At 48.5% G+C, this 24,480-nt stretch overlaps 1 protein-coding gene across 3 annotated transcripts; it reads left to right on the top strand.

Moving 5' to 3' along the window:
• The first annotated feature begins 5,600 nt into the window (after positions 1-5,600).
• Positions 5,601-19,165, top strand: PLEKHB1 (pleckstrin homology domain containing B1). Of its 3 annotated transcripts, XM_068555373.1 has the most exons (8): positions 5,601-5,715; positions 6,986-7,061; positions 8,447-8,599; positions 9,212-9,314; positions 10,420-10,459; positions 13,287-13,391; positions 17,124-17,220; positions 17,823-19,165. In XM_068555373.1, the coding sequence occupies exons 2-8, from the start codon at positions 7,025-7,027 to the stop codon at positions 17,957-17,959; spliced, it is 672 nt and encodes a 223-aa protein (XP_068411474.1). In that variant the 5' UTR covers positions 5,601-5,715; positions 6,986-7,024; the 3' UTR covers positions 17,960-19,165. The 3 variants fall into 3 exon arrangements, with proteins under 3 accessions (XP_068411474.1, XP_068411475.1, XP_068411476.1); XM_068555374.1 differs by lacking the exon at positions 13,287-13,391; XM_068555375.1 differs by lacking the exons at positions 17,124-17,220; positions 17,823-19,165 and adding an exon at positions 13,887-14,197.
• Positions 19,166-24,480: the final 5,315 nt, after the last annotated feature.

The raw sequence follows: 24,480 nt of genomic DNA, 5'->3' as shown, positions 1-24,480 counted from the left end.
GAGCTTCTAGAAGTGGTTCCTCATGCATCTGATGATCCAGATGGAGAATTTTCCAGGGAGCATTTGCAAGCCCTCATCTCTGGGCATGGGGTGCTGTTTCTTCTGAGATAGGAGGGTCTCAACACCCCTCCCCTCAGACCCTCTCCTTGGCTGCCAGGCTTTCTTCCTCCATTCCCAAATCTGGTGTTTCCAATACATTCAAACAGGGAGTTCCTGACAAGAAGACATCTTCCTCCCTGTATTAGTCAGGGCTCTATAGAGAAACAGAACCAGTAGGCTATACATACATATGTAAAGAGATTTATCTCAAGGAATTGGCTTATGCAATTGTGAGGGCTGACAAGCCTGAAACCTATAGTGCAGCCAGCAGACTGGAAACTCTCAGTCAGGGGCTGAGACTATAGTCCACAGACTATATAGTCTTCTTCCTCAGGGAAATCTCCATTTTGCTCTTAAGGCCCTTTGACTAATTGGATGATCATCAAGGATAATCTCCTTTACTTAAAGTCAACTGATCGTAGAGGTTAACCACATCTACAAAATACCTTCACAGTAACACCTAGATTAGCATTTTGACTGAATAATGGGTATTATAGCCTAGACATAAAACAAATAAAACTAACTGCCTCCCACTCCAGAAGCCTGGATGAACCCCTCAGGGATGGCTTTCCACTAAGAGGTTGCTGTCCTTCTTATCTTCCCTCATGGGCTGGGTTTTTCTCTGGACATTCCTGTCCAGGAAATGGAAGTATGTTACCTTCCAGGTTCTTTGAGCCTGAACGTAACCTTTCTACTCAAACCTCTGAAACACTGCAAGACCATTTCAATGTTTTTCCTCAAAGTTATTTGAAAATTATCTACATTTTTTAAGTTAAAAAAAATTTTACAACAATAAAGAACAATCCAACTGAAAAATGGAGAAGAAACATTTCTCCAAAGAAAATATACAAATGGCTAATACGCACATGAAAAGATGCTCAACATCACTGATCACTAGGGAAATGCAAATCAAAACCACAAGACAATACTTTTCACCTGCTAGGATGGCTGTAATGGAAAAGAGAGACAATAACAAGGGTTGATGAGGATGAGAAAAACTGGAATGCTCATGGATTGCTGGTGGGATTGTAAAATGGTGCAGCCACTTTGGAAAATAGTTTGACAGTTCCTCAAAATGTGAAACAGTTACCATATGATTCAGCAATATCATACCCAAGAGGAATAAAAACATATGTCCACCCAAATACTTGTACACAAATATTCATAGCAGTATTGTTGATAATAGCTAAAAGGTAGAAACCAAAAATGTCTATTAACTAATGAATGGATAAATAAAACATGGTATAGAATGTTATTCATCAATAAAAAGAAATGAAGTACAGTCAACCCTCCATACCAGCAGGTTCTGCACCTGCAAATTCAATCAACTACAGATCAAAAATATATTAAAAAAAATTCCAGTCAGTGCCAAAAAGCAAAATTTGAATTTGCCTAGGGAAGGCAAATTTACATAGTTGTAAAAACACATTGTATTTGCAACTATTTACACAGTATTTACATTGTTTTTAGGTATTATAAGTAATCTATTTTAAAGTATATTTTACAGATATACAGAGATATTTTAAAGTATAGGATGTGTGGGGCTTCCCTGGTGGCACAGTGGTTAAGAATCCGCCTGCCAATGCAGGGGACACGGGTTCGAGCCCTGGTCTGGGAAGATCCCACATGCCACGGAGCAACTAAGCCCGTGAGCCACAACTACTGAGCCCCCGTGCTGCAACTAATGAAGCCCACGCGTCTAGAGCCCATGCTCCGCAACAAGAGAAGCCACCACAATGAGAAGCCCGCTCACCTCAATGAAGAGTAGCCCCCGCACCGCAGGTAGAGAAAGCCCGCGCGGAGCAACAAAGACCCAACACAGCCAAAAAATAATAATAATAAAATAAAATAAATTTTAAAAAATAAAGTATAGGATGTGGATGTGGGTAGGTTATATGCAAATATTATGCCATTTTATATAAGGGACTTGAGCACCTGAGGATTTTGGTGTGTGTGTTTTGGGGAGTCCTGGAACCAATTCCCCACAGATACAGAGAGTCAGCTGCACTGATACCTGCTACAACATGGATGAAACTAGAAAACATTAAGTGAAAGAAGCAAATCATGAAAGGTCACATATGTAATGTTCAGAATAGGCAAATTCATACAAAGTAGTGGTCGGCAGGGGCTGGGGAGAAAGGGGATTGAGAGTGACTGCTAAAGGATATAGAGTTTTGTTTTGTTTTTTTGTGTTTTTTTGCTGGGCTGCATGGCATGTGAGATCTTATTTCCCCAACCAGGGATCGAACCCGCACCCCCTGCAGTGGAAGCGCAGAGTCTTAACCACTGCACTGCCAGGGAAGTCCCAGGATACAGAGTTTTGTTGGGCTGCACCCCACAGGCCTACAAGGCCTGTGCTTGCCCAGCTTCAAGACCGAAGAAAGAGCCCGAAGTCAGCAACAGAGACATCAATGGTTTAATGGATGGGGGAGCTTACATGTCCGAAGCAAGGTCCTGGAGTGACACCCCACTATGCGCGGCAGACGGCGGGCAGGATATGGTGGCAGTCTTCGCTCCCGAGGTAAGGGAAGGTTACCAGTTAGAGGGGAATTGATGTCAGGTGGGCTCATTAGTTACCAGGGGAACCAGTATCACTGCCTCTTTGATAAGAACAATTACCAGCTGGGGCCTGGGGCAAGTGTGTAGGAAGGTCAGTCATTTGCGTAGGGTTTAGGTGAAGCAGGTACTCGTCCGGCAGGGGATTCACAGAGAGTAAGAGAACAGCCATCTTGAGTGGCCTGACCATACAAGTTTCTTTTTGGGGTGATGAAAATGATCTGAAACTAGATAGCAGTGATGGTTGCACAACTCTGTGAATATATCAGAACAGTGAATTGTATACTTTAAAAGAGTGAATTTCATAGTATGTAAATTATATCTCACTAAAATTATTTTTAAACTTTTACATAAGAGGTTTTGCTCCAGTTGCATTTTGATATAAATTTCAGAATTTTTTTATAAATAGAGATAATATAAATTATTCTCATTATATTATACTCTCTAGAAAATGTAAGTAGTAAATTTTAATTTGATAAGCCAGCCCACTATTCTCTAAACAATATATTATCCATGAGCTGTTCATCCACCAGAGATATTTGAAATAGCAAAATACTTTTCTCTCTGCTAATGGTTCTATGTACCACAGTTACAACAGAAATGTAAAAGTTAACTTGTTGGCTTGTTGGTCTCAATACATTGTAGTTAAACAGCCTCTCAAAGCCAGTACTGCTGAAGCTGTTTCCTACTATGCTCTCAGCCCTTCTCACTTGTCAATCCACACTCTTCCACCCATCTGCACAGCTGTGAAGATTAAAAACAATCTCAGTAGCAATCATAGCTTCAGGGGTCTACGAAGCCCCAGGAATTATATGCAAAATGTGATGTGTGTGCATTTTTTCCTAGGCAGAGTCTACAACATTTATCAGCTTCTCAAAGAGGGTCATTGACCAACATTTTAGAGATTTATGTCAGGTCATGCTGCGTTTAGATTCTATAGTGGCGTCTGTGGTTTTAGTTTGCCAAGCATCCTTTCTCCTTTCCCTTTTTTCTCATCATAGCGCCCCCTTCTTTGGTTGGGGAGTGGGGAGACCTTTCCCTGACTTCCACACTGATGCTGGAAAATCTTTTTTTCATCTGTTACTAAATCCAGAGAATGTCATCTGGGAGCTGTCTGCACTGTTCCCCCGCCCCATCCCTCTTTGAAGGAGCCACCAAGGGGAGCAGGGAGAGCAGGGAAGAGGGGCAGCACCAAGATTCCCTGAGGCTAGCTCCACCCTACCCTCCCTCCTTTCCGTCCTTCTGCAGTAGCAGCGGCAACTGCAGTCTGGAGAAGGTAGGGGTGGGACATTCCAGACAGACACAAGGATGGAAAACAGCGTGGTTTAGGAGAACTGATTCCTGGGGCTGCACGGAGGGGATGAGCTCAGAGGCAGATAGGATCAGCCCTGGCAGATCCCCCAGCAAGGCACGCACTGCATGAAGGTCCGAGGCACCGGGTTAGCTTGAGGTCAGGATTACAGAAAACCAGGAGCAAGACAGGGAAGCTTAAAGAGCCAAGCTGTGCATCCAGGACTGGGGTGATGGCACGGTCAAGCCCGGCTGGAGGAAGATTGAGCCCCGCCCCCGACCGTGGGAGGAGGGCTGGCCTCGCCCCCCACTGGGAATCTGAGCGATGCTAGTCCAAGACCACCTCCAAATCACAGATGACTTGTTATCCAGTGAACTGAAGGTCAAATAGGGGATCAGTCGGTGGGCCTGGAACTGGAGAGAAAGGACGACTTTCTCTAGGATATATGTGCCCCCTCTCTTTGCCACCCCCTTCCGGTTTCCACTTGGTAGCACCTTCCTGATCCCCTTATCTCCAAGGCGCTTAGGGAAATGTCCCCCTGCAGGAGCCTTCTGGGACATGCTGCTCTGGCCGCCCTGGAACCATGAGCCCTGCAGCTCCGGTAAGAAAGAGGTCTCTGGGACAGGAGAAAGGGCCCAGGGCAGGGTGGGTTCCGTTCTCAAGGGATCTTTCAGGCCCTGATAAGCTCTATCCTCTGAATGACATCCTGGGGGTCTGCTCCTAGGTGGGGGTTTGTGGGGCTGAGCTATTCAAGGAAATGATCCTGGAGAAACAGACTGTGGTGGTAGATAGAGAAACAGTCTTCTTTCTCTAGTTGGGCCCCTTTCAATCCATTTTTGACTGTTCTAGAAATACCTTTCCAACCCATAAATTTAACCACCTAACTCCTCACCTTGAAACCCGCAAGCCCAAGCTCCAGTCACTATGTCATAATGCCCAAGCTCCTGAGCCTGTCATCCAAGGCCTTCATGTTATATCCTTGCAACCCCTGCAGCTTCATCACCTGCTGATCCCCATGCCCTCCCCACCCCCACCCCTGCACTCTACTTTCCAAACACACTGAAATACTGGACACTCATACTCATCCTTCAAGACCTCTTTCAGCCTCCTCTGGGAAGCCTTCCTGAACCTCTTGGTCAAAGTCAGAGTCTTCTTTCCCATTGTCAAATCATACCCTGTGCTTTGTGTGTTTATGTTGTCTCCTCCACCAGACGGGAAGCTGGGAAAAGAAGAGGAAGGGCCTTGTTGGATGCTTTTTTGTGCCCTCCACTAACGCCCGGTGCCAGGCACAAACTGAGTATCAAGAAAACATGGCAAAACTAGGAGCCTGGTTTCTCCTTGTAATTTACATTTTTCTAGAAAATTAGAGCTCAAGATTCTTGGAAAAAAAGTATTTCATGATAAATGAATGAACAAAATAATGACTTAATAGCAAAATAAAATCGCAGGTGCGGCCTCTCACCTGTGCTCCGGTTGGGCACCGGGCTACCACCCACGAGAGGCTGTATATTGATTACCCACATCTAGGCCTGCAGACTACAAGTCCCAGAAGGCCTCCTGTCAGCTCATCTCTACACGCCCCGCCCCCTCCCTGGTGGCGGGGCGGGACCGGAGGGCGGGGCCCCGAGGCAGCTAGGTCCCGGGCGCAGCCTGGGGAGTGAACAGGCCCGGGCGCTCTGGGGCGCACAAAGCGCAGGCGCAGCGGGTTGGGAGGCCGCAGCACCAAGTAGCGGCCGTTTTGGCAGCAGCGTCGCAACAGGTGTAGACAGGTGGGTGCATCAAGGGGGGTTGGAGAGGGAGTTTGCACCTGGCCGTCTTATCTGACCTATGTCTGAGCTTGAAGATGGGAGGGAGCGGCAAGAGAAGCAGGGATAAGCACTGGCCTTCCAACCCAGGTGTGCCAGCCGGCCCTTGCTGCGCAGCAACAGGTGTGAGCTAGTGGGGGGAGGGGCGAAGGCACCAGCTCGAAAGTAAGCCGCGTTCAAGAACAGAGGGCACCTGGATTCCAATCCAAGCTGCATCACACACATGGACAGGTCACATGCTATATAGCTCAGTTTGTCCATCTGTAAAATAGGAGTAAAGATCCTACCCATCTAGTAAAGTACCCAATAGAGTTGCACTGGGGCCCAAACTTTGCTGTACACTGAATCACCTGGGTATCTTTGAAGACTGTCAGTGCTTACCTCCTGCCCCCAGATATTCTGATTTAATTATTACTGGGTATGACCTGTGTATTGGGAGTTTTAAAAGCTCCTACTAGAATAATGGTTAGAAGCCAGGACTGCTGGGTGTGAATCCTGGCTCCACTGCTTAATAACCAAGCAAATCTGCCCAAGTGACTGGACCTCTCCAGGCCCCAGTTTCCTGGGAATAACAAGGATTATTGTGGGGCTTCAACGAGATACTAGATGAAAGCACTTGAGAAGTATACGTGGCACACAGTGCTCGATCAATCATAGTTGCTGTTGAACTATTATTTTATGCACTTTGTAAATGGCTCCGGTGGGGTTCAAATGTGAGGGAGGCTTCTCTTATCATGAAAGCCCCTCATTCATTGCCATGATTCTAATATTCTCTGCTGCCAGCGTTTCAAAATTCCAGGGTTTCTAACATTTTAAGAGTTCCTCACTTCAGTCTCTACCTGCCTGATGGACATGCTTTTACAGATCTAGAAGTGGAGGCCAGGGAGAAGGGACTTGGTCAAGGTTATGGGGCTGAGATTGGAATCCGGGCTTCTGACCCCCAGCCCCACCCCAGCGCAACGGGTGGCTGCCCTGCTGACCCCACAAGCACGGTGCTCGCATTTCGTGCCTGGAGCAGAGAATGGGCTGACCCCACAAGCACAGTGCTCCCATTACGTGCCTGGAGCGGAGAATGGGGAGGAGACAGACAGGCTTGCCCTTGTTTGTTTACTCACACTCCTTTAAGCGTTTCCTCGGTGGCTCCCCCAGGGAGGACAGGGGTGGGGGGCTTTTCTCTGAGGAGCTGCTGTGGAGCAGCTGATGAGGCCCGTGCGTCCTGTGGCTCCTCTGACAGGTTCCGCCTGACTCTGCCCTGGAAAGTCCTTTTGAGGAAATGGCCCTGGTGAGGGGCGGCTGGCTGTGGAGACAGAGTGAGTGACCCTGGGCTAAGCCCTCATCCGTCCTGCACCTTGTCCAGGGGCAGGGATGAGGAAAGTGGCCTGTTGGACCTGTACAGTGAACCCTTCTCCCAAGAAATCATGCCCTTTTTATCCTCCCCTCCTTTGCCCATACTCTTCTCTCTGCCCGGAATGTTCTTCACATTCCTGACTGCTTGGTAAACTACTTATTCTTCAAGACCCAGCTCAGATGTCCCCTTCTGTGAGGAGCCTTCTCTGCCTTTTCTCTCCTCACCAGCCCAGCCCCTGCTGTAGCACCAAGCTGGGTTAGTGGCCCCCTTCTTCGTTCCCAGTGCCTCATACATACCCCTGTTATAGCCCTGATAAATATATAACCATCTTTACCTGTAGGCCTCACCACTCCCCCACCTCATACTGGCTCCAGACTGTGAGCGCCTCAAGTGCAGGGACTGGGTTTAATTCTCTGTGTGTCCATAGCACCTATGCTCAGGGCTGGCCACAGAACAAGGCGCAGAACAAAATGAAAAATGCCTCTGTGCTTTGGAATTTGTAAAGCTCTAAGAAGATCTCTTATGTCTTTACCCTTTTCTGTTAAGATTTCCAGTCACAAAATGTCTAAAGCTAGGGCTCAGGCTTCCAGACCCACCTCTGACCAGAGTCATGATCTGAATCAGAGCTGTCCCGGGCTAGGAGCTCCCCACACCCTATGACCCGTACTCACTTCATTCAGTTCAGCAAACACTGAGTCCAGGTCCTGCTGGGTGCCAGGACAGGTGAGGTGAGCTATGGCCAATCCCTCTGCTCCCCATTTGGTGGAAGAGGCAGACACTACACAAATGACTGTCACCTGGGGCTTGGCCTTTTTTTTCAGGTATGCTCACAGTAATTGTACACCCCTCAGCAGAATGGATGCAATGGAAACTAAGGGTTTCCTTAAGGCAAGCACTTGATGACTAGCTGTTTTCTGTTAATTCTTGCATAAATCATATTCTGCATTCATACAAAAACAACTTAACGCTTTTTCTCTGACAAACTGTACATATAGAAACAAATGTTCAATTGGACATGAATTTAAATTTGTGGAGGTGCTCCATGTCTTGTGACACTTAAAAAAAAAAAAAAAGATTTCCAGCTTCCCCCAAGGAAAGAATCTGATCATTCATTTACCATTCAGCACATTTATGGAGCCCTGACTATGTGTTAGGCCCAGTGGGAGGCAATGGGTGAGCAAGACAGAGAGAGGCCCTGCCATCATTTCAGGGGGTAGACGGACAAGGACGGGGTGGTTATAACACTGGGGGCCGGGGGGTAAGGGGACTCTGGGAACCCACCCAGGGCTCCTGCCCCCCAGCAGGCTCTGTGATCAGCCTGCCTGGCGGGTCTGGAATATCGCACAGGCTCCATCCTCCGCCGCTGGAAGCGGAATTGGTTCGCCCTGTGGCTGGATGGAACCCTGGGCTACTACCACGATGAGACTGCGCAGGATGAGGAGGACCGCGTGCTCATCCACTTCAACGTCCGAGACATAAAGATAGGCGAAGAGTGCCGCGGTGAGCAGAGCCCCTTTCTCTCTGGCACTGTGACTATGGCCATGGCCCCCCCACTGTGTCTGTCTGAGAACACCTGCTGTTCTCAGGTGGAAGGCTCTTTGCGGCTTTCAGAGGCCTTCCATAGACATTGCTTCTGGGCCTCTATCACCTCCAATTCATGTGGGTGTGAATTAAGAAATCAGTTCCTTATTGAGTTCCTACTCTGTGCTGGACCTGGGCCCTATGCTGGGTTCACAGAGGTGAGTCAGACACAGTTCCTGCCCTCTCCAGTGCTAGGAATGGAAAAAAATGAAATGAAATAAGGAGGCTCAGAGAAATTAAGTGACTGGCCCAAAGTCACACAGCAAATTTCCTTGATCAAGGCTCAGGCCATAATTATACAGGGAAACTGGGAGATAGATATACCTAACTAGAGAAGCAGGCAATGTGGAAAGGTGGAAGGGTCTAAAGAGTTGAGCAGAATCCCAAGGAAAGTGTGTGGGATCAGACGAGGTTGGCAGTGGCCAGTAAAAAGGACTCAGAGAAGTCAGTTTCTATTCTTGTTTCTGGTTTACTGGGGAAACCTGGGGCCTGTGCCCTGTGGAAACCCCATATATGTGTGTCTGCCTTTAGATGTGCAGCCCCCAGAGGGCAGGAGCCGAGATGGCCTGCTGACCGTGAACCTACAAGAGGGCTCCCGCCTGCACCTGTGTGCAGAGACCCGGGATGATGCCATGTGAGTGGTTCCCAGGAGAGGAGGGGGTGGGATCTTGGGGAATATGACCAGACGCCTCCTCCTCATTGGGCCTCTAGTTCCCTAAAGGTAGGAAAAGGGGACAAAGACCAGTGAGCATGGTAGTCTCAATGGAGGCTGGGCAGAGTGGATTTGAATGGCTCATGGTGATTGGTATGGTATCCAGTAAACTGATATGGTTAGGGATGAATTCCGGACTGTTGGGGGAGGGGTGTGCATACCTGCCTCAGGTGTGTGGTCCCTGGTCACTCAGAGTTGGGTATCTAGCAGCCTCTGAGGTGAGCCCTCGCTTGGGGGTGATACAAAAGAACAGACAGCCCCGTGGCATCCTCAGAGGCCCTCCTTCTCACTCCCTTCCTAGAAGATGGCCTGGGGCAGGGGGTACTCTGATCTGAGGGATAGACCCTAACCTGCCTAACAGAGGCAGCCCACGGGCCCCCCATGTGAGATGCAGATCCACACTGAGAGACTGGGCGTGTCTTCCTCACTCACATTCTTGCCCTTCCCACTCTCTGGCGGAGGGTCAGTTGGCCTTTGCGCTGTAGGAGAGTGAAAGAGATGGGATGTGTGGGGAGTAGGGGAGGCTGAGCTCGGGGTAGACAAAGCACAGAGCCGCCTTGTCCACCCCAGCCAGGTGCCATGGAAACCAACAAAGGCTCAATTGTCCGGTGTCCACTGGGTGTTCCCGGGGCTCTGGGGTCAGAGCATTGGGGAACTGAGTTTGTAGGTTTGGGATGTGGAGGTGGGCTGCAGCCAAAGAACCAGCCTAGGCATGTCAGAATCTGAACTCCTAAGGGACCACCCAAGCCCAGCTGTCTTTTGTCTAGATGGGGAAACTGGAATTTCTAGAGGGAAAGAGACTATGGACTAAGAGTGAATTAGGAGGCTGCAGCTCAACTGAGGGCTTGTCTATGTGACTGGAGCAGCAGAGGGGGTCACCTTTGTCTACCCAAGGGAGTCAAGAGGATCTCCCCCTTCACAAGAGACTAGGGCTAGAGGCTGGGTTGGGGAGGAAGGTCTAAAATGTGGGACCCAATCTGCTTTCTCCTGAACTCCCTCCTCATGGTCTGGTGGGTTTGCATTGCAGAGCATGGAAGACGGCACTGCTGGAGGCGAACTCCACCCCGGTGAGCCCCCTTCCCTCCCTGTCTCCTCCCCACCCCTACCTGCCATGGAATCATGGGTGACTCAGATTCGGTCTCTGCCAGCCAGCAGTTCTCAGTTTCCATATATGTGAGTGAATAGACTTGTGCAGACTCAGATGCCCTGAGTCCCGAGTGGAAAAGGACAGAAGACATCCAGCTGGTGCTTGGAGGAGGGAGAGAGAGGCCTCCAAGAAGGCTTGTTGAAGGGGGTGGCATGTGAACAGGGGGAAAGGAACTATCTTTTATCCAGCAACTATTATGTCTCAGGTGTGATATAGTTACAATACCATCTACTCCCCTTGACCGTCCTGTGAGGTTGGGATTATTGTTCTCTCTCTGCAGATGATAAGATTGAGCTTCATTCATCCACACAACAAATATTTACTGAGTTCCAACTATGTGCCAGGCACTGTGCCAAGGACCAGGGATCAGAGGGTAGCTCAGGAGACGTGGGCCCTGCCTTCCTGGACTTAGCCTAATGGGGAGCTAGACGTGACGTCACAAATTACATAGTTAGTGATTCCATTGCAGTGGTGGTAACTTCTCTGACAGAGACAGGCAGGGTGCATTCAATGTGCATGCACCTTGATGGCCTGATCCAGGTGGGAGTCCAGACAAGGCTTAAGATGAGACCTGAAGGATAACAGAAATCAACTGGGTGAAAGGGCTGGGGTAGGGTGAAGGGAAGAGCTTTCCAGGCAGAGGGAACTGCAGGTGCAAAGGCCCTGAGAGGGGTTATGATGCTGGCAAGTTGAAGAACAGAAGGAAGGCTGGGGTGGCTGGATCTCAGGGAGAGAGAGAGCCGTGGGGGAAGGAGGGTTAGCAGAGCCAGGCATTAAAAGCTGTGTTAAGGATAGTGGTTTCTGCCAAGAACACTGGGAAGTCATTGAAAGTTTTTAAGCAGAGGAGCGGCATGAGCAGATCAGACCAGACTTGTAGTTTTAAAAAGACAGTCTGGCTGGTAGGTAGGGAATGGATTGTAGAGGGTAAGAGTGGATGCCCGGAGACCTGTTAGAAGGCTGGGACAGTGTGCAGGTGACCACCTGCGGGTCTGGACTAAGGCCTTGCTGGCAGAGACAAGCTGATGAGGATAAGACACATTTAAGAGGTAGAATCAACAGAACTTAGTGATTGATGGAGGTATGGTTTTGAGGAGCTGCCCAAAGGCGTGGTTTTGAGGAGCTCGGGTGGCCAAGCTTGGCCTCAACCCCCATCTGCCTGACCCCAGATTCTGTGCTTGCTCCTTCTACCTGTGGCACGGTGGAGCTCCTTCTCATCTAGAAAAGAAAAGTCTGCTGGGAAGTAGTAGGGAAGACTGGGCTGCATTTAGAAACGCCCTCAGGCATTCACCGGCTGAGGCCCAGGCATTGTGCTTGACCACCCGGCATTGGTTATATCATTTAATCTTCAATAAGAAGGGGTAGGGGTTGGTATTTTTAGTCCCATTTTATAGCTGGGGAGCTGAGGTTCAAAGGGAAATTGACTCGTCCAAAGTCTCATAGTCTTAAGTCAGTGGAAGAGCCTGCACTGGAACCTAGGTCAGTGAGACTTTGAGGGAAGGGCATTAACTGCAGTAGGAGCTACATGAGCAGAGGTGGGTAAGTGGTATGTGCAAGTGTGTATATGCACACATGTGTGTCTAAAGGCCAGGAGTCTGGCCTGGCTGGAGGGTAAGGCATGGAGGGAAAGAAATAGGAGACATGACCTCTGAGGAGCCATGTCACAAACGGCCTTGAAGTCCAGGTGAAGGAACTGAACTTTATCCTGAGGGTTGTGGGGAGCAATAAAGGGCATTAAGCAGCGGGGCTGTGGTCAGGCTTTGGGGAGCAGACTCAGGCTTCTGGGTGGAGGCTGTGTAAGAGGAGGCTGGGGCAGTGGTCAGCAGGGTGGAGGGACCTGGCTCTGAGCTCCAAATCCCACTTATGCAGGGCAGATCAGTCCCACCCAAGAGGGGCAGGAGGAAGGAGGTGAGGGCTGACCGTTCTGCACTCTGTGACTCTATGAAGCTGCCTTGTGTCTTCTCTGCCTATCCACCTTCCTGCTGCTCTGCTTCCTAAATCTCTCTCCTCTGACCCTCCACTCCACCTCCCCCAGCTCTACACACACATACGCACACACGCACATGTGCATGCACACACACATACGCACGCACACGCGCATGTGCACACACACACACACATCCCTCTGGTCCCTAGGCTTGCTCGAACTGGGTGTGTTTGTACCTCTGTGTCTTTGTACTAGTGTCTGCCCATCTCTGAGTGTTCATGCCTGTGTCTGTCTGTCCTGTGCCTAATAGGAGTGACCTGTGCTTTGTCCCTCCACATCCTGCAGGTTTATAGCCCACTCTGGGTGGAGGCTCCAGGAAGAGCCCCTGACCCTGGCTGTTACAGGGAACACAGGGCTGGGGGCACAGTCAGGACGCTGGCTGTTCCAGGGAACACAGGGCCGGGGGCACAGTCAGGGGCAAGGCTGTGGGGCCAGTGATGGGTGCAGGTGGGTGGGCAGGCAGATGAGAGCTGTACTGTCCTCCCTGGAGACTGGGAGCCTCAGCAGCCTGAAACAGGTGAAGGTGGGCTAATTCTGGAGAGACACTACTGATCCGTCTTCTCTGTGTAACTTTGGCAAAATCACCACCCCTTCTGAGCTTCCCACCATTACCATGGGCTGAGGAAGAAGAGGATACCCCCTTCCCTTGCCCAGCTGGCAGAGGGCTCTGCTAGGGCCTGTGAAGAGCGCCAAGTCTCTCCAGATGTAGAAGGCCTCTGACATCTCCCTCCCTCCCCTTCTTGGGTTTCTGTGGCTTGAGCAGGCCCCAGCTGGAGCCACCGTCCCTCCCAGGAGCCGCCGGGTTTGCCCCAAGGTCAGGTGTGTGACCCGCTCGTGGAGCCCCTGTAAGGTTGAGAGGCGGATCTGGGTAAGTGCTGGCTCAGCCCTCCCGGCCTCCATTCTGGCCACCAGGATGTGCCTCCAACAGTGGGCCCAGTCACATCCCTTCCCTGCTCACAAACATCCCATGGCTCCCGATCGTTCATAGGACACCAACCACAGCCCTGCTTTCAAGGCCCTCGGAATCTGGCCTGGGCCAGACTTGCCCACCTCATCCCCCTCATCCCCTGCGCTCCAACTGCTCTGCTCAACCCCCTGCTCCCAGCTATGCCCGACCTTTTCTGTCTCTCCAGCCTTTGCATGTGTTGCTCTATCTGCTGCAAAGACCCTTAATTTCCTTACTCACCTGACAAAATGATGCTTATCCTCTAAGATGCACCTCAAAGGCTGCCACCTCCTCAGGGAGGACTTCCCAGACCTCCAGGCATTGTCACTCCCTCCCACAACCCACTGCATTAGTGCTTAGTCCTGTCTTCATTCTGCCTGATTTCTAGTTCCTTTATTTTTGTCTCTATTCTCCCAGGAGACCTGGCACTTCCTTCAAGGCAAGGATCAAGTTAGGTCAGCTCTGCCCCTGTGGAACCTGGCACAGTGCTGGGTATACAGCCGGTGCACAATGAGTGCTCAGTGATGGGGACAGTCTATTTTGACCCTCCTATTCCTGGTGCATGAGGGTGGGGTACAAGTAGGCCTCAAGCAGTAGTCACTGAATGGGCAAATGAGTGAATGAATAAAGAGAGGAAGGAAGGAGTAAAAAAAACCTCTGTTATGGCCTCACTACTGCGTATTATAATTTAGTCCGTGTCTGTCTCCCTGCCACACACCCCTCTCCCCAGTGTTTCTGGAAAGCAGGATTTGGGGATGAATCCCCTCTCTGTCTCCAGCACTCAGCCTGACCTGGGGTGGGCACGGTGGGGGGCTTGGGTTAGAGTACCTACGGTCAACTGTGAACTTTTCTAGCACAGTGGTGCTCAATGTGGCTGTGCATTAGAATCGCTTACGAACTTAAGAACAATTCAAATGTTCAGCTCCTACTTCTGGATGCTCTAATTTTGTAGTTCTGGGTGGGGCCTTGGAAACCTATGGTTTAAAAAATTTCTCCTGACGATTCTGATGTGCAGAACCACTGAGCCCAGAAGTGCTAGGACCACCTCGATGCATAGACATGGTTCTGCTGGATTCTCACTGTGCCTTGGGAGTGGGCAGGGTAGGAAAGACTGTCCTCATTTACAGATGAGAAAACTAAAGCTCTGAGAGGTTACATAACATGACCGGGGTCACTTAATTCATCAGTGGCAGGGCTGGGATTCCCAGCCCAGCATTCTGAGGCATCCCCCATACCCAAACTAGGATACAAGTTTGTTTAAAGTGGCGATGCCAAAAAATTGAATTTAAAAAGCTATAAACTTGAGCTTTTCTGAGGGGAGGGGTCCATTTGCATGTGACCTCCTGATTGACTGACCCTGTCCCCACCTACAAAAGGGGCTGGGCCTGGAGTGGGAGAGGATCAGGATCAAACCCTTAGATTCTGTGAGGTCTCTGGGGAATCCCCTGCCACGTTGCCAGGTGACCCTCATGAGCTTACCTCTGGGCCTCTTAGTCCTGGAGGGTAGAAACAGGTGCCCCACAGAGACATGAGATGGTGTTTTCCACTTTCTCCAGGGCCTGACAGGCCCACTGGCTCACAGTGCAGGGCAGATGTAGGCTCTGGACCTCAACTTCCCTACCAGTAAACCTGGGGCTCTGAGTGCTTAGATCTCTCTAGCCCCTTCTAGGCTTAGAGCTCAGATCTTGGTCACCCCTACCAGAAAGCCCTATTGGATCACCCTTGGGGAAGGAGCACAGTAAGGGAAGTCACTTGAGACTGAGCATTGTTCGTCTGAGCCTCCTGCATTGCTCTGGGTCTGGTCATTGTCCCTAACTTGAAACTGGACTTAGAGTTGGGTGACCTTAGTTCCAGTCTGACCCTGTATTTGACTCACTTGAGATAAATTCAATACATTAGGCACCTACCATGTTCCAGTCAGGCCTGATTAGACCCAGTCCCTGCCCTTGTTGGGGGCAGGGGGTGTTTTCTTCAAGTCTGATGGAGGAGACACCTCACAGGGATACAACAATGACACCATAGAGTGGTTGGTGCTGTGATGATGGAAGTCTAAGGGCCGTGGGTGCCCAGATGGGACCCTAACAGAACCTGAGGTTCAGGGAGAGTGATATGTGAGTTGAGTCTAAAAGACAGGTTAGGTAGTTGAATGAAAAAAGGTGAGAAAGGAATCCCTTTCAAAGGGAAATGGCATGGATACTTGAAATCACAGGTGTGCTTGGAGGACTCCCCTTTACAGCCAGACTTCTTAAAAGAGATGTCATGACATGCTGATTCCATCCCTCTTCTCTCAACCATTCTTCAGTCCTCCATAGTCTGGCTTCTTTCTCCAACCACTCCTCTGAAAAGTGTTTTCATGGTCGCCCACAATTTCCAATAAACCAATGGCTTATTCTCTTGGCACTGGACAAGAGGATGGACAGAAGAGCATATTCAGAAGATAAAATCATGAGATCTGGTGGCTAATATGATGTGGAAGATGTGTGTGAAGACAGCGGTGCCAACCTGATGTCTTGGTATGAGTGCATGGTGGTGGCATTTAGAGGAAAGCATTCACAAAAGAGCAGGTTTGGGGGGATCGAAGGATAATGAAATTACTTTGAGATGGTTTAAGTTTGGACACCTGGACTTTTAAGGGACCACCTGGACCATTTAGGTGTTAAGCTCAGTTAGAGATATAAGGTGCAAGGGGCCTAAGAAGTCTGTTCCAAGTCTGTTCCCCATGGATAAAATGAGGGTCTTGGATTAAAAGCTTCCATTTAATTCAGCATATATTTATTAGTCCTTGCTATTCCCTAGGCCCTGCTGGCAACACAAATGAATCAAAGCCCTTGCCAATAGGCAGCTCACATTCAGGGTGCAGGCAGGAAAGGCCAGGAGGAAGGCTAGGAACAAGAGGCACAAGCATAGTCCACAGAGAACTCAGGAAGAAAGGATTCTTTCTGAGGCCAGAAGGGCTTCCTGGAGTGGGTGACTTTTGAATTAGGCTTTGAGGGGTTGGTAAAAATCTAATGGGGGAGGGAAGAGGGCGGACAGTCTATTCCTCCCTCCCAGAGAGAACACTGACCATTATTCTCTGAGCCTCCATCCCCAGCTGTGTGGCAGAGTGAATAATGCCTGCTATAAGGATAAGAGGAAATAACACATGTCAGCATCTCCCTTAGGACCTGGAACATGGTGGATGCTTAATAATACTTTAGTTACTTCCCATTTCTACCTTTCCTTTCCCTTCCTTCCTCCACAACCCCCTTTTATTTCCTGGCCAAGGCCCAGGCCCCCCTCTCCATAACCGGGAGAGTAGAGAAGTCCATTGGGTTTCTCCAGGTGTCATCACTGGAGAGCTGCTAGCAAATATTAGACTATCTATCAAAGGAAGTAGGGAGCCATGGAGAATTTTTGATCAGGGGAGTGCTAGGTAGGAAGCCAGGGCAGGAAAATGGCATCGCTGGGAGCTGGATGGAGGGGCTGAAGTATTAGAGGACAAGGGCCTTGTGGGGAGGTAGGGTCTTTCTTCAGGAGTTTGCTGGTATCTGGGGACCCATTTGTAAACTTGGTGTGGTGGCTCTGTGGGCCCAGAAGGGCCTGAACCAGGTGTGGGGGGTAGGGGACAAAAGCCGGGCCCAGCTCTCCGGCAGCTGACCAGGCAGGGCTCCCCAGGTGCGCGTCTACAGCCCGTACCAGGACTACTATGAGGTGGTGCCCCCCAACGCTCACGAGGCCACATATGTCCGCAGCTACTATGGACCAACCTATGGTAAGTCTCCGACCCACCCCTCCCCCTGCCTCAATTCCCGCCCCTGGTCTGTCAGTAGGGGCCAGGCCCCACCCTTTTAGTGACCATGGATTTTCCCAGGTGGGACCCTCCGCAAGGCCCCCTCCCCATCCCATGACTCAGAACGGTTCTTGAACCAGAGCCCCTCCCCACTCCAGAGCTGACCTCTTCTCTAGTCTGGCCTCTATTCGCTGGCTGCCCAGCAATACCCATTCTTGAGCTGGTAGCGACCCCTGGTGGCTAATGCGGGAAAGGCTACCTCCTCTCACTCCAGGGTCTGGCGGTTGGGAAGGCCCATCCATCATCAGGTGCAGTCTGGAGTTTCTTAGAGACCCCGGGGTTTCCTCGCCAGTCCATCCTAGCCCCACGGTCCCAGAACGTCCGTAGCAGATCCAGGGCATAGAAGCCGTGGGAACAGAGCGCGCGTCCTTCCCGCATCAAGGCCTCAGTTTCTCCGACTGGGGAGCAGGAGAGTGGGTTCAGTGCTTTATCTTGGTTTGGGCTGGAGTCTAGCAGAAGGAGGCGGATGATCTCTTTGCTCCCTCCTCTTAAGTCCCTGGCCCTCACGGGCTCTCTCTCCGCAGGCCCCGGCGTGACGCACGTAGTGGTCCGGGACGATCCTTGCTACAGCGCGGGCGCCCCCCTGGCCATGGGCATGCTTGCAGGAGCCGCCACAGGTGCAGCACTCGGCTCGCTCATGTGGTCGCCCTGCTGGTTCTGAGCACTGGACCCTGCGCGTAGACCAGAAAGACCCCTTTCCTGCTTGGTCCCACCCGCCACCATCCAAGCCCTGTCCCACTTGGCCCCTTAGTTTCCATTAGCCCCTTCTGGGCTCGGATCGTTCCTCCCACTCCCCACCCTCACCCCGCACATCAGAAGAAGCTATCATCCCAGGCAAAAACATAGCTCAAAATTCTTTTATCTACTGCTAGACACCCTAGAAATCCGTTATAGACAAATATGGGTATGTTTCCCCCAAACACGCCAGGACACAGAAAATGCAACTCATGGGTCTTCAGGTTGCCCAGGCACTGGAGATACAGGAGTCAGATTCTTTCCTCTGGCAGCTCCAGGCTTGGTGGGGCAGACTGGAGTAAACAAACACTTTACAAGGTGGAGTTATCAGTCTTTTGACAGTGTGATGGCAAAGAGTGAGGAAGGTAGGCTAGGAGTAAAGTTGTTGGCAAGAGTGCAGAGCCGTGAACATAATGGCACATCCAAAGAATTGAATGGGAGTTCGTTTGGGCTGGGGTGTGGGCAAGGGTCAGATCATGATGGCCCTCCAGGCTAAGGAGGTTGCTGGCTAAGGGGGAGGTGTGAGCTTTTTGGAGGGAAGTTTCATGATTGCACCATAATGAATATATTGCCTGTTTTAATACCCAAACCCAAAACACTCCCTGAGTTTAGCCCCATCCTTCCCAGCTACCAGATTTCTGGGTCCTTTGTTCCTTCAGTGTTCAGAAAGCACCTGTTTTCCATGTCAAGGTGCCTGGGGCAGCAATTGAGCTGAACCTGGTGTCCTCTTCCTGGGGGGCAGGTGAGCTCTCTTTGTGATTCGCCCTAGGTTGGTGCCTCCATCAAGAAATGCACTTCTATTCCCCAAAAGCTTGGCCCTCTATCCGTAGCTGTGGCTATCACCATCTCAGGCTTTGTCTCTTCCTTCACTCTGGGGGAGATGGCAGTGTTCACCTCTGGGACCTGGTCCACCTTTGTCTCAGTCCTGAAGGCCCCACATGTGCCTCCCTGCAGGTGGCCCAGCAGTCTCCCCATTTGGTCCCCTTCTAGTCTCCTCCCCTATCCTGTCCCAATCACTAGTAGAAATGCTAACATCCCTGCCCAGTAGCCAGAGTAGCCTGCTAAAGTTCCCTTGTAGATAGGGGCTCCAGTTGCCCTGCTGCAGAGACTAATAAAGGTGTGGTTGGCTCTAGCCCTGACTCTGGCTTTGTTTGTTCCCCCAGGGGGGCCCTGTTTCCCTGGAACACCTCTATGACTCAGCACCTACTAGTGCCCTCTCTGGTATAGTGAGAAGAGTGTGCATTCTGAGGTCAGGTAGAATTGGTGGCAGCATGTTAGCTGTGCAATTTAGGGCAAGTCACTTAACATTTCTGTATCTTGCTTTCCCCACCCATAAGCTGGCAGGTTGAAGTTGGCTGTCCCTGAGGGCTTGAGAGGAGAGGCTGCATCAGAATCTCTGTCATCTGAGCAGATGGATGATCCAGGTCATGCCCTGCCTGCTTTCTGAGAGCCCTGTGGTGTTGGGTGGGGTCTTTTCCAGTAGGTTCCCATCCTTCTAGAGTTGAATCAATGAGTTGGACTCATAGAGACAAAGGTGGCCAGGGAAGGAAACCATCTTACATCAGGCCTTTTCAGGCTGCAAGTAACAGGAACCCCCATGCTCAAACTGATTTAATCCCAAGAAGGGAAAATATTGGGCCACATACCTGAGAAGTCCAGAAACTGCTTGGTCCAGGGACTCAAATATTATCACTTAGACTTTGCTTTGTTTCCATCTTTACAGCCACTGGGCTGGCTCATTCAGAGGTTGCAGTGATATTCAGCAGCTCTAGACTAATGCCCTCCTTGGTTCACGTCTAGCCAAGAGAGCTTCTTTTCCTCCAACAGTATGAATAAAAGTCCTGGCATGAACTTTTATTCAAACTGTTGCACATTAGCCTGAATTGGGTCTTGTGGCCATCTCTGAATCTACTGTGATCTGGAAAAGATGGTCTGAAATAACAGAGCTTAGAGCAGGGGTGGGGTGGTGTCCCAAAAGAAATTTAGGGCACTGTTCCCAGAAGTAAGATGAATAGGTGAGAGCTGGGTGGCAAAAATATCAGGTATCCACCTCAGCCCATTCCCAGACACCAACTTAGAGGGATACATAAACAAAAAGAAATGATTCAATGAAATTCGATAGGAACATGGTGCAGTGGGAGCTCTGAGGAAGAGGTATCCAACTGTGCCAAGGGGACTGAGGAAAGCTTTGGGACAGGAAGTGAAAATTTAGGGTGAGCCTTGAAGGATGAGTAGGAGTTTGTCAAACAGAGAAAGGAGAAAGAACAGATGGAAGAAATGGCATGAACAAAGGCCTAAAAACATTTTGGTCTTGAGAGCACTGTGAAGTTCAGGAAACAGTCTGATGTCACAGCAAGTTGCATGGTGAGGAGTGGTAGTGGATGGACCAGGTTATAGAGAACCTCCCACCGCTGGGTTAAGGGCTCTTTTCTCTGTGCATCTATGGTCTTAGGGCTACATTTATCATGGTCCTGATGATACCATGGTTATTTCCACTCACCCCACCAAACAGGGCAAGAAAGATGCAAATGGATGCTCCAGGTGCAGTTTGCTTCAAAATCTCTCCACTGATGGTTGTAGCATGAACTTTTTATCTTCCAGCTGTTCACTAGACAATTATTAAATTATTCACACACATATTAAGACAAACATTAATTCTCACAGACAACACAGTTAAATCTGGAGGTGGCCTATGGACCACATCTGGCCCACATATTGTTTTGTCTGGTCAGCACAGTGGTTTTTAAAAGTTTTGAATTAAAATGTGATATCACTACATACCCAACTAAATGGCTAAAGATAAAATAGATAACATTAAGTACTGATGTGAAACAACTGGAAATCTCGTTTAAGTGTAAATTGGTACAACTGCTTTGGAAACTGATCAGTTAAGTCACACATATGCATACCTCTTAACCCATCAATTCTACTCCTAGGTACCCTCAACAAAAATGGGTACATATGTGCACCCCAAAAATAATAGGTACAAAAGTGTAATAAAAGCAAAAACTCAAACTCTAGAATAGGTGGATCCATTGATATATTCCATTCACAAGATAGAATACTATTCAGTGAGAATTAATTATCCGTAAGTATATGCAGAATCATGAGTGAATCAAAAAAATTGCTGAGAGGACAAGGGGAGTGGGGGTAAGTGGGAAAATAGAGTTACACTATGACAAGTTTCCTTTTCCTTATGTGAAGTGTACAATATTAAGTATATGCTGATAAGTCAAAGATGCACATTAGAATTCCTAGAGCAACCAATGAAAATATAAAGAGGTTAAGCTAAAAAAGCCAGTAAAGGAGGGACTTTCCTGGCGGTCCAGTGTGTAAGACTCCAAGCTCCCAATGCAGGGGGCCTGGGTTCGATCCCTGGTCGGGGAACTAGATCCTGCAGGCATGCCGCAATTAAGACTTCTCATGCCACAAATAAGAGTCCTCATGCAGCAACTAAAGAGTCCGCATGCTGCAACTAAGAGTCTGCATGCTGCAAGTAAAAAGATCCCACATGCCACAACTAAGACCCGGCACGGCCAAATAAATAAATATTTCTAAAAAAGTAAATAAATAAGCCAATAAAGGAATTTAAAAACAGATGAAGCAAAGAAAACAAACACCAAAATGGCAGACCTATATCCAAACATACTAATTATTACATTAATGGTAAGTAGACAGAAAGCATAAATTAAGAGACAGAGACTGTCAGAATAAACAAACAAGCAAGACCCAACTATATAACTTTATACAAAAGATACACTTTGAAATGTGCAAGTAGGTTGAAAGTAGAAGAACAGAAAAAAATATGCCAGGGAATTCCCAGTCCAGTGGTTAGAACTCAGCACTTTCACTGCCAGGGCCTGGGTTTGATCCCTGGTCGGGGAATTAAGACCCTGCAAGTTGTGTGGCATGGCCGGAAAAAAAAAAAAAAAAAGAAAAGAAAGAAAAAGATATGCCATGTAAAGAGTAAGCATCAGGGACTTCCCTGGCACAGTGGTTAAGAATCCGCCTGCCAATGCAGGGGACACAGGTTCGAGTCCCGGTCCAGGAAGATCCCACATGCCACGGAGCAACTAAGCCCATGTGCCACAACTACTGAGCCTGTGCTCTAGAGATCGTGAGCCACAACTACTGGGCCTGCGTGCCACAACTACTGAAGCCCACGTGTCCAGAGCCCATGCTCCTCAAAAAGAGAAGCCACCGCAATGAGAAGCCCGCGCTGCAACGAAGAGTAGCCCCCATTCACTGCAACTAGAGCAAGAAAGACCCAATGGAGCCAAAAAAAAACTACAGTGAGATATTACCTCACACCAGTCAGAATGGCTATCATCAAGAAATCCACAAACAGGTACTTCCCTGGTGGTCCAGTGGTTAAGACTCTGTGCTTCTAATGCAGGTGGCATGGGTTTGAACTAGGATCCCACATGCTGTGAGGCTTAAAAAAATAAAAAAGATCCACAAACAATAAATGCTGGAGAGGGTGTGGAAAGAAGGGAACCCTCCTACACTGTTGGTGGGAATGTAAATTGGTGCAGCCACTATGGAAAACAGTATGGACGTTCCTTAAGAAACTAAAACTAGAGCTACCACATGATCCTGCAATCCCACTCTTGGGCATATACCCAGAGAAAAACATGGTCCCAAAGAATACATGGACCCCAATGTTCATTGCAGTGCTGTTTACAATAGCCAAGACATGGAAGCAACCTAAATGTCCATTGATACAAGAATGGATAAAGAAGATGTGGTACATATATACAATGGACGGGCTTCCCTGGTGGCGCAGTGGTTAAGAATCCACCTGCCAATGCAGGGGACATGGGTTCGAGCCCTGGTCTGGGAAGATCCCACATGCCACAGAGCAACTAAGCCCGTGCATCACAACTACTGAGCCTGTGCTCTAGAGCCTGTGAGCCACAACTGCTGAAGCCTGTGCACCTAGAGCCTGTGCTCCACAACAAGAGAAGCCACTGCAATGAGAAGCTTGCACACCACAACAAAGAGTAGCCCCAGCTCGCTGCAACTAGAGAAAGCCCGCACACACCAACAAAGACCCAATGCAGCCAAAAATAAATAAATAAAATAAATTTATAAAAAAAGAAATAAAGGGGCATTTTATAAACATAAAGAGTCAGTACATCTGGAAGATGATAGCAGTTCTGTGAGAGAGATTTATACCTATAAATGCATACATTAAAAAAGAAGAAAGATCTCAGTAACCTACCTGGACACCTTAAGGAATTAGAAAAAGAACAAACTAAACACAAAGCTGGTAGAAGGAAGGAAATAACAAAGATTAAAGCAGAGATAAGTGAAATAGAGAAAAGAAAACAAAACAGAGAAATTCAATGAAACCAAAAGTTAGTTCTTTGAAAAGATCAATAAAATTGACAAACTTTAGCTAAGGGAAAAAAAAAAAGACTAAAAAAAAAGAGAAGACTAAAATTACTATAATTGGAAATAAAAGTGAAGACATCACTACCGATTATACAGAAATAAAAAGGATTATAAGAGAATACTATGAACAGTTGTATGCCAACAAATTGGATGACCAAGAGCAAATATTATACTCAATGGTGAAAGACTAAAAAGCTTTCCCCTAAGATCAGAAATGAGACAGCATGCCCAGTTTTGTCACTTCTACTGGAAGTTTTAGCCAGAGCAATTAGACAAGAAAAAGGAATAAAAGCCATCCAAATTGGAAAGGAAGAAGTAAAATCATCTCTATTCACAGGTGACATGATCTTAAATGTAGAAAACCCTATATATTCCACACACACAAAAAAATGTTAATAAACAAATTTAGCAAAGTTTCAGGATACAAAGTCAACACAAAAATCAGTTGCATTTTATACACTAGCACTAAACAATATGAAAAGGAAATTAAGGGGAAAAAATTCCACTTACAATAATATAAAGAAGAATAAAATATTTAGGAATAAACCTAACCAAGGAGGTGAAACACTTGTATGCTGAGACCTAAAACATTGCTGAGGGGACTTCCCTGGTGGTCCAGTGGTTAAGACTCTGTGCTTCCAGTGCAGGGGGTGTGGGTTCAATCCCTAGTTAGGGAACTAAGATCCCATATGCTATGTGGCATGGCCAATCAATCAATCAATCATTGCTGAAAAAAATTAAGATATAAATAAATGCAAAGTTCTATGGTCTGAATGTTTGTATTCCCCAAATTTCATACATTAAAATCCCACGAGCGACTTCCCTGGTAGTGCAGTGGTTAAGACTCCACGCTCCCAATGCAGGGGGCCCAGGTTCAATCCCTGGTCAGGGAACTAGATCCCACATGCATGCCACAACTAAGAGTTTGCATGCCACAACTAAGGAGCCCACATGCCGCAACTAAGGAGCCCGCCTACTTCAACTAAGACCCAGTGCAATGAAATAAATAAATAAATAAATAAATAAATAAAAGAAATAATCATTTAAAAA

This window comes from Eschrichtius robustus, chromosome 11 (assembly GCF_028021215.1).
Source record: "Eschrichtius robustus isolate mEscRob2 chromosome 11, mEscRob2.pri, whole genome shotgun sequence".
NCBI lineage: Eukaryota > Metazoa > Chordata > Mammalia > Artiodactyla > Eschrichtiidae > Eschrichtius > Eschrichtius robustus.
Note: the sequence above shows the minus strand (reverse complement) of the source record. Positions and strands in the feature narration are given on the sequence as shown.

Coding starts and splice junctions, on each gene's coding strand:
- PLEKHB1 (XM_068555373.1), top strand. CDS start 7,025: ATGGCCCTGGTGAGGGGCGGCTGGCTGTGGAGACAGA. Junction 7,062..8,446: donor CGGCTGGCTGTGGAGACAGA/GTGAGTGACCCT, acceptor AATATCGCACAG/GCTCCATCCTCCGCCGCTGG. Junction 13,392..17,123: donor AGGTTGAGAGGCGGATCTGG/GTAAGTGCTGGC, acceptor AGGGCTCCCCAG/GTGCGCGTCTACAGCCCGTA.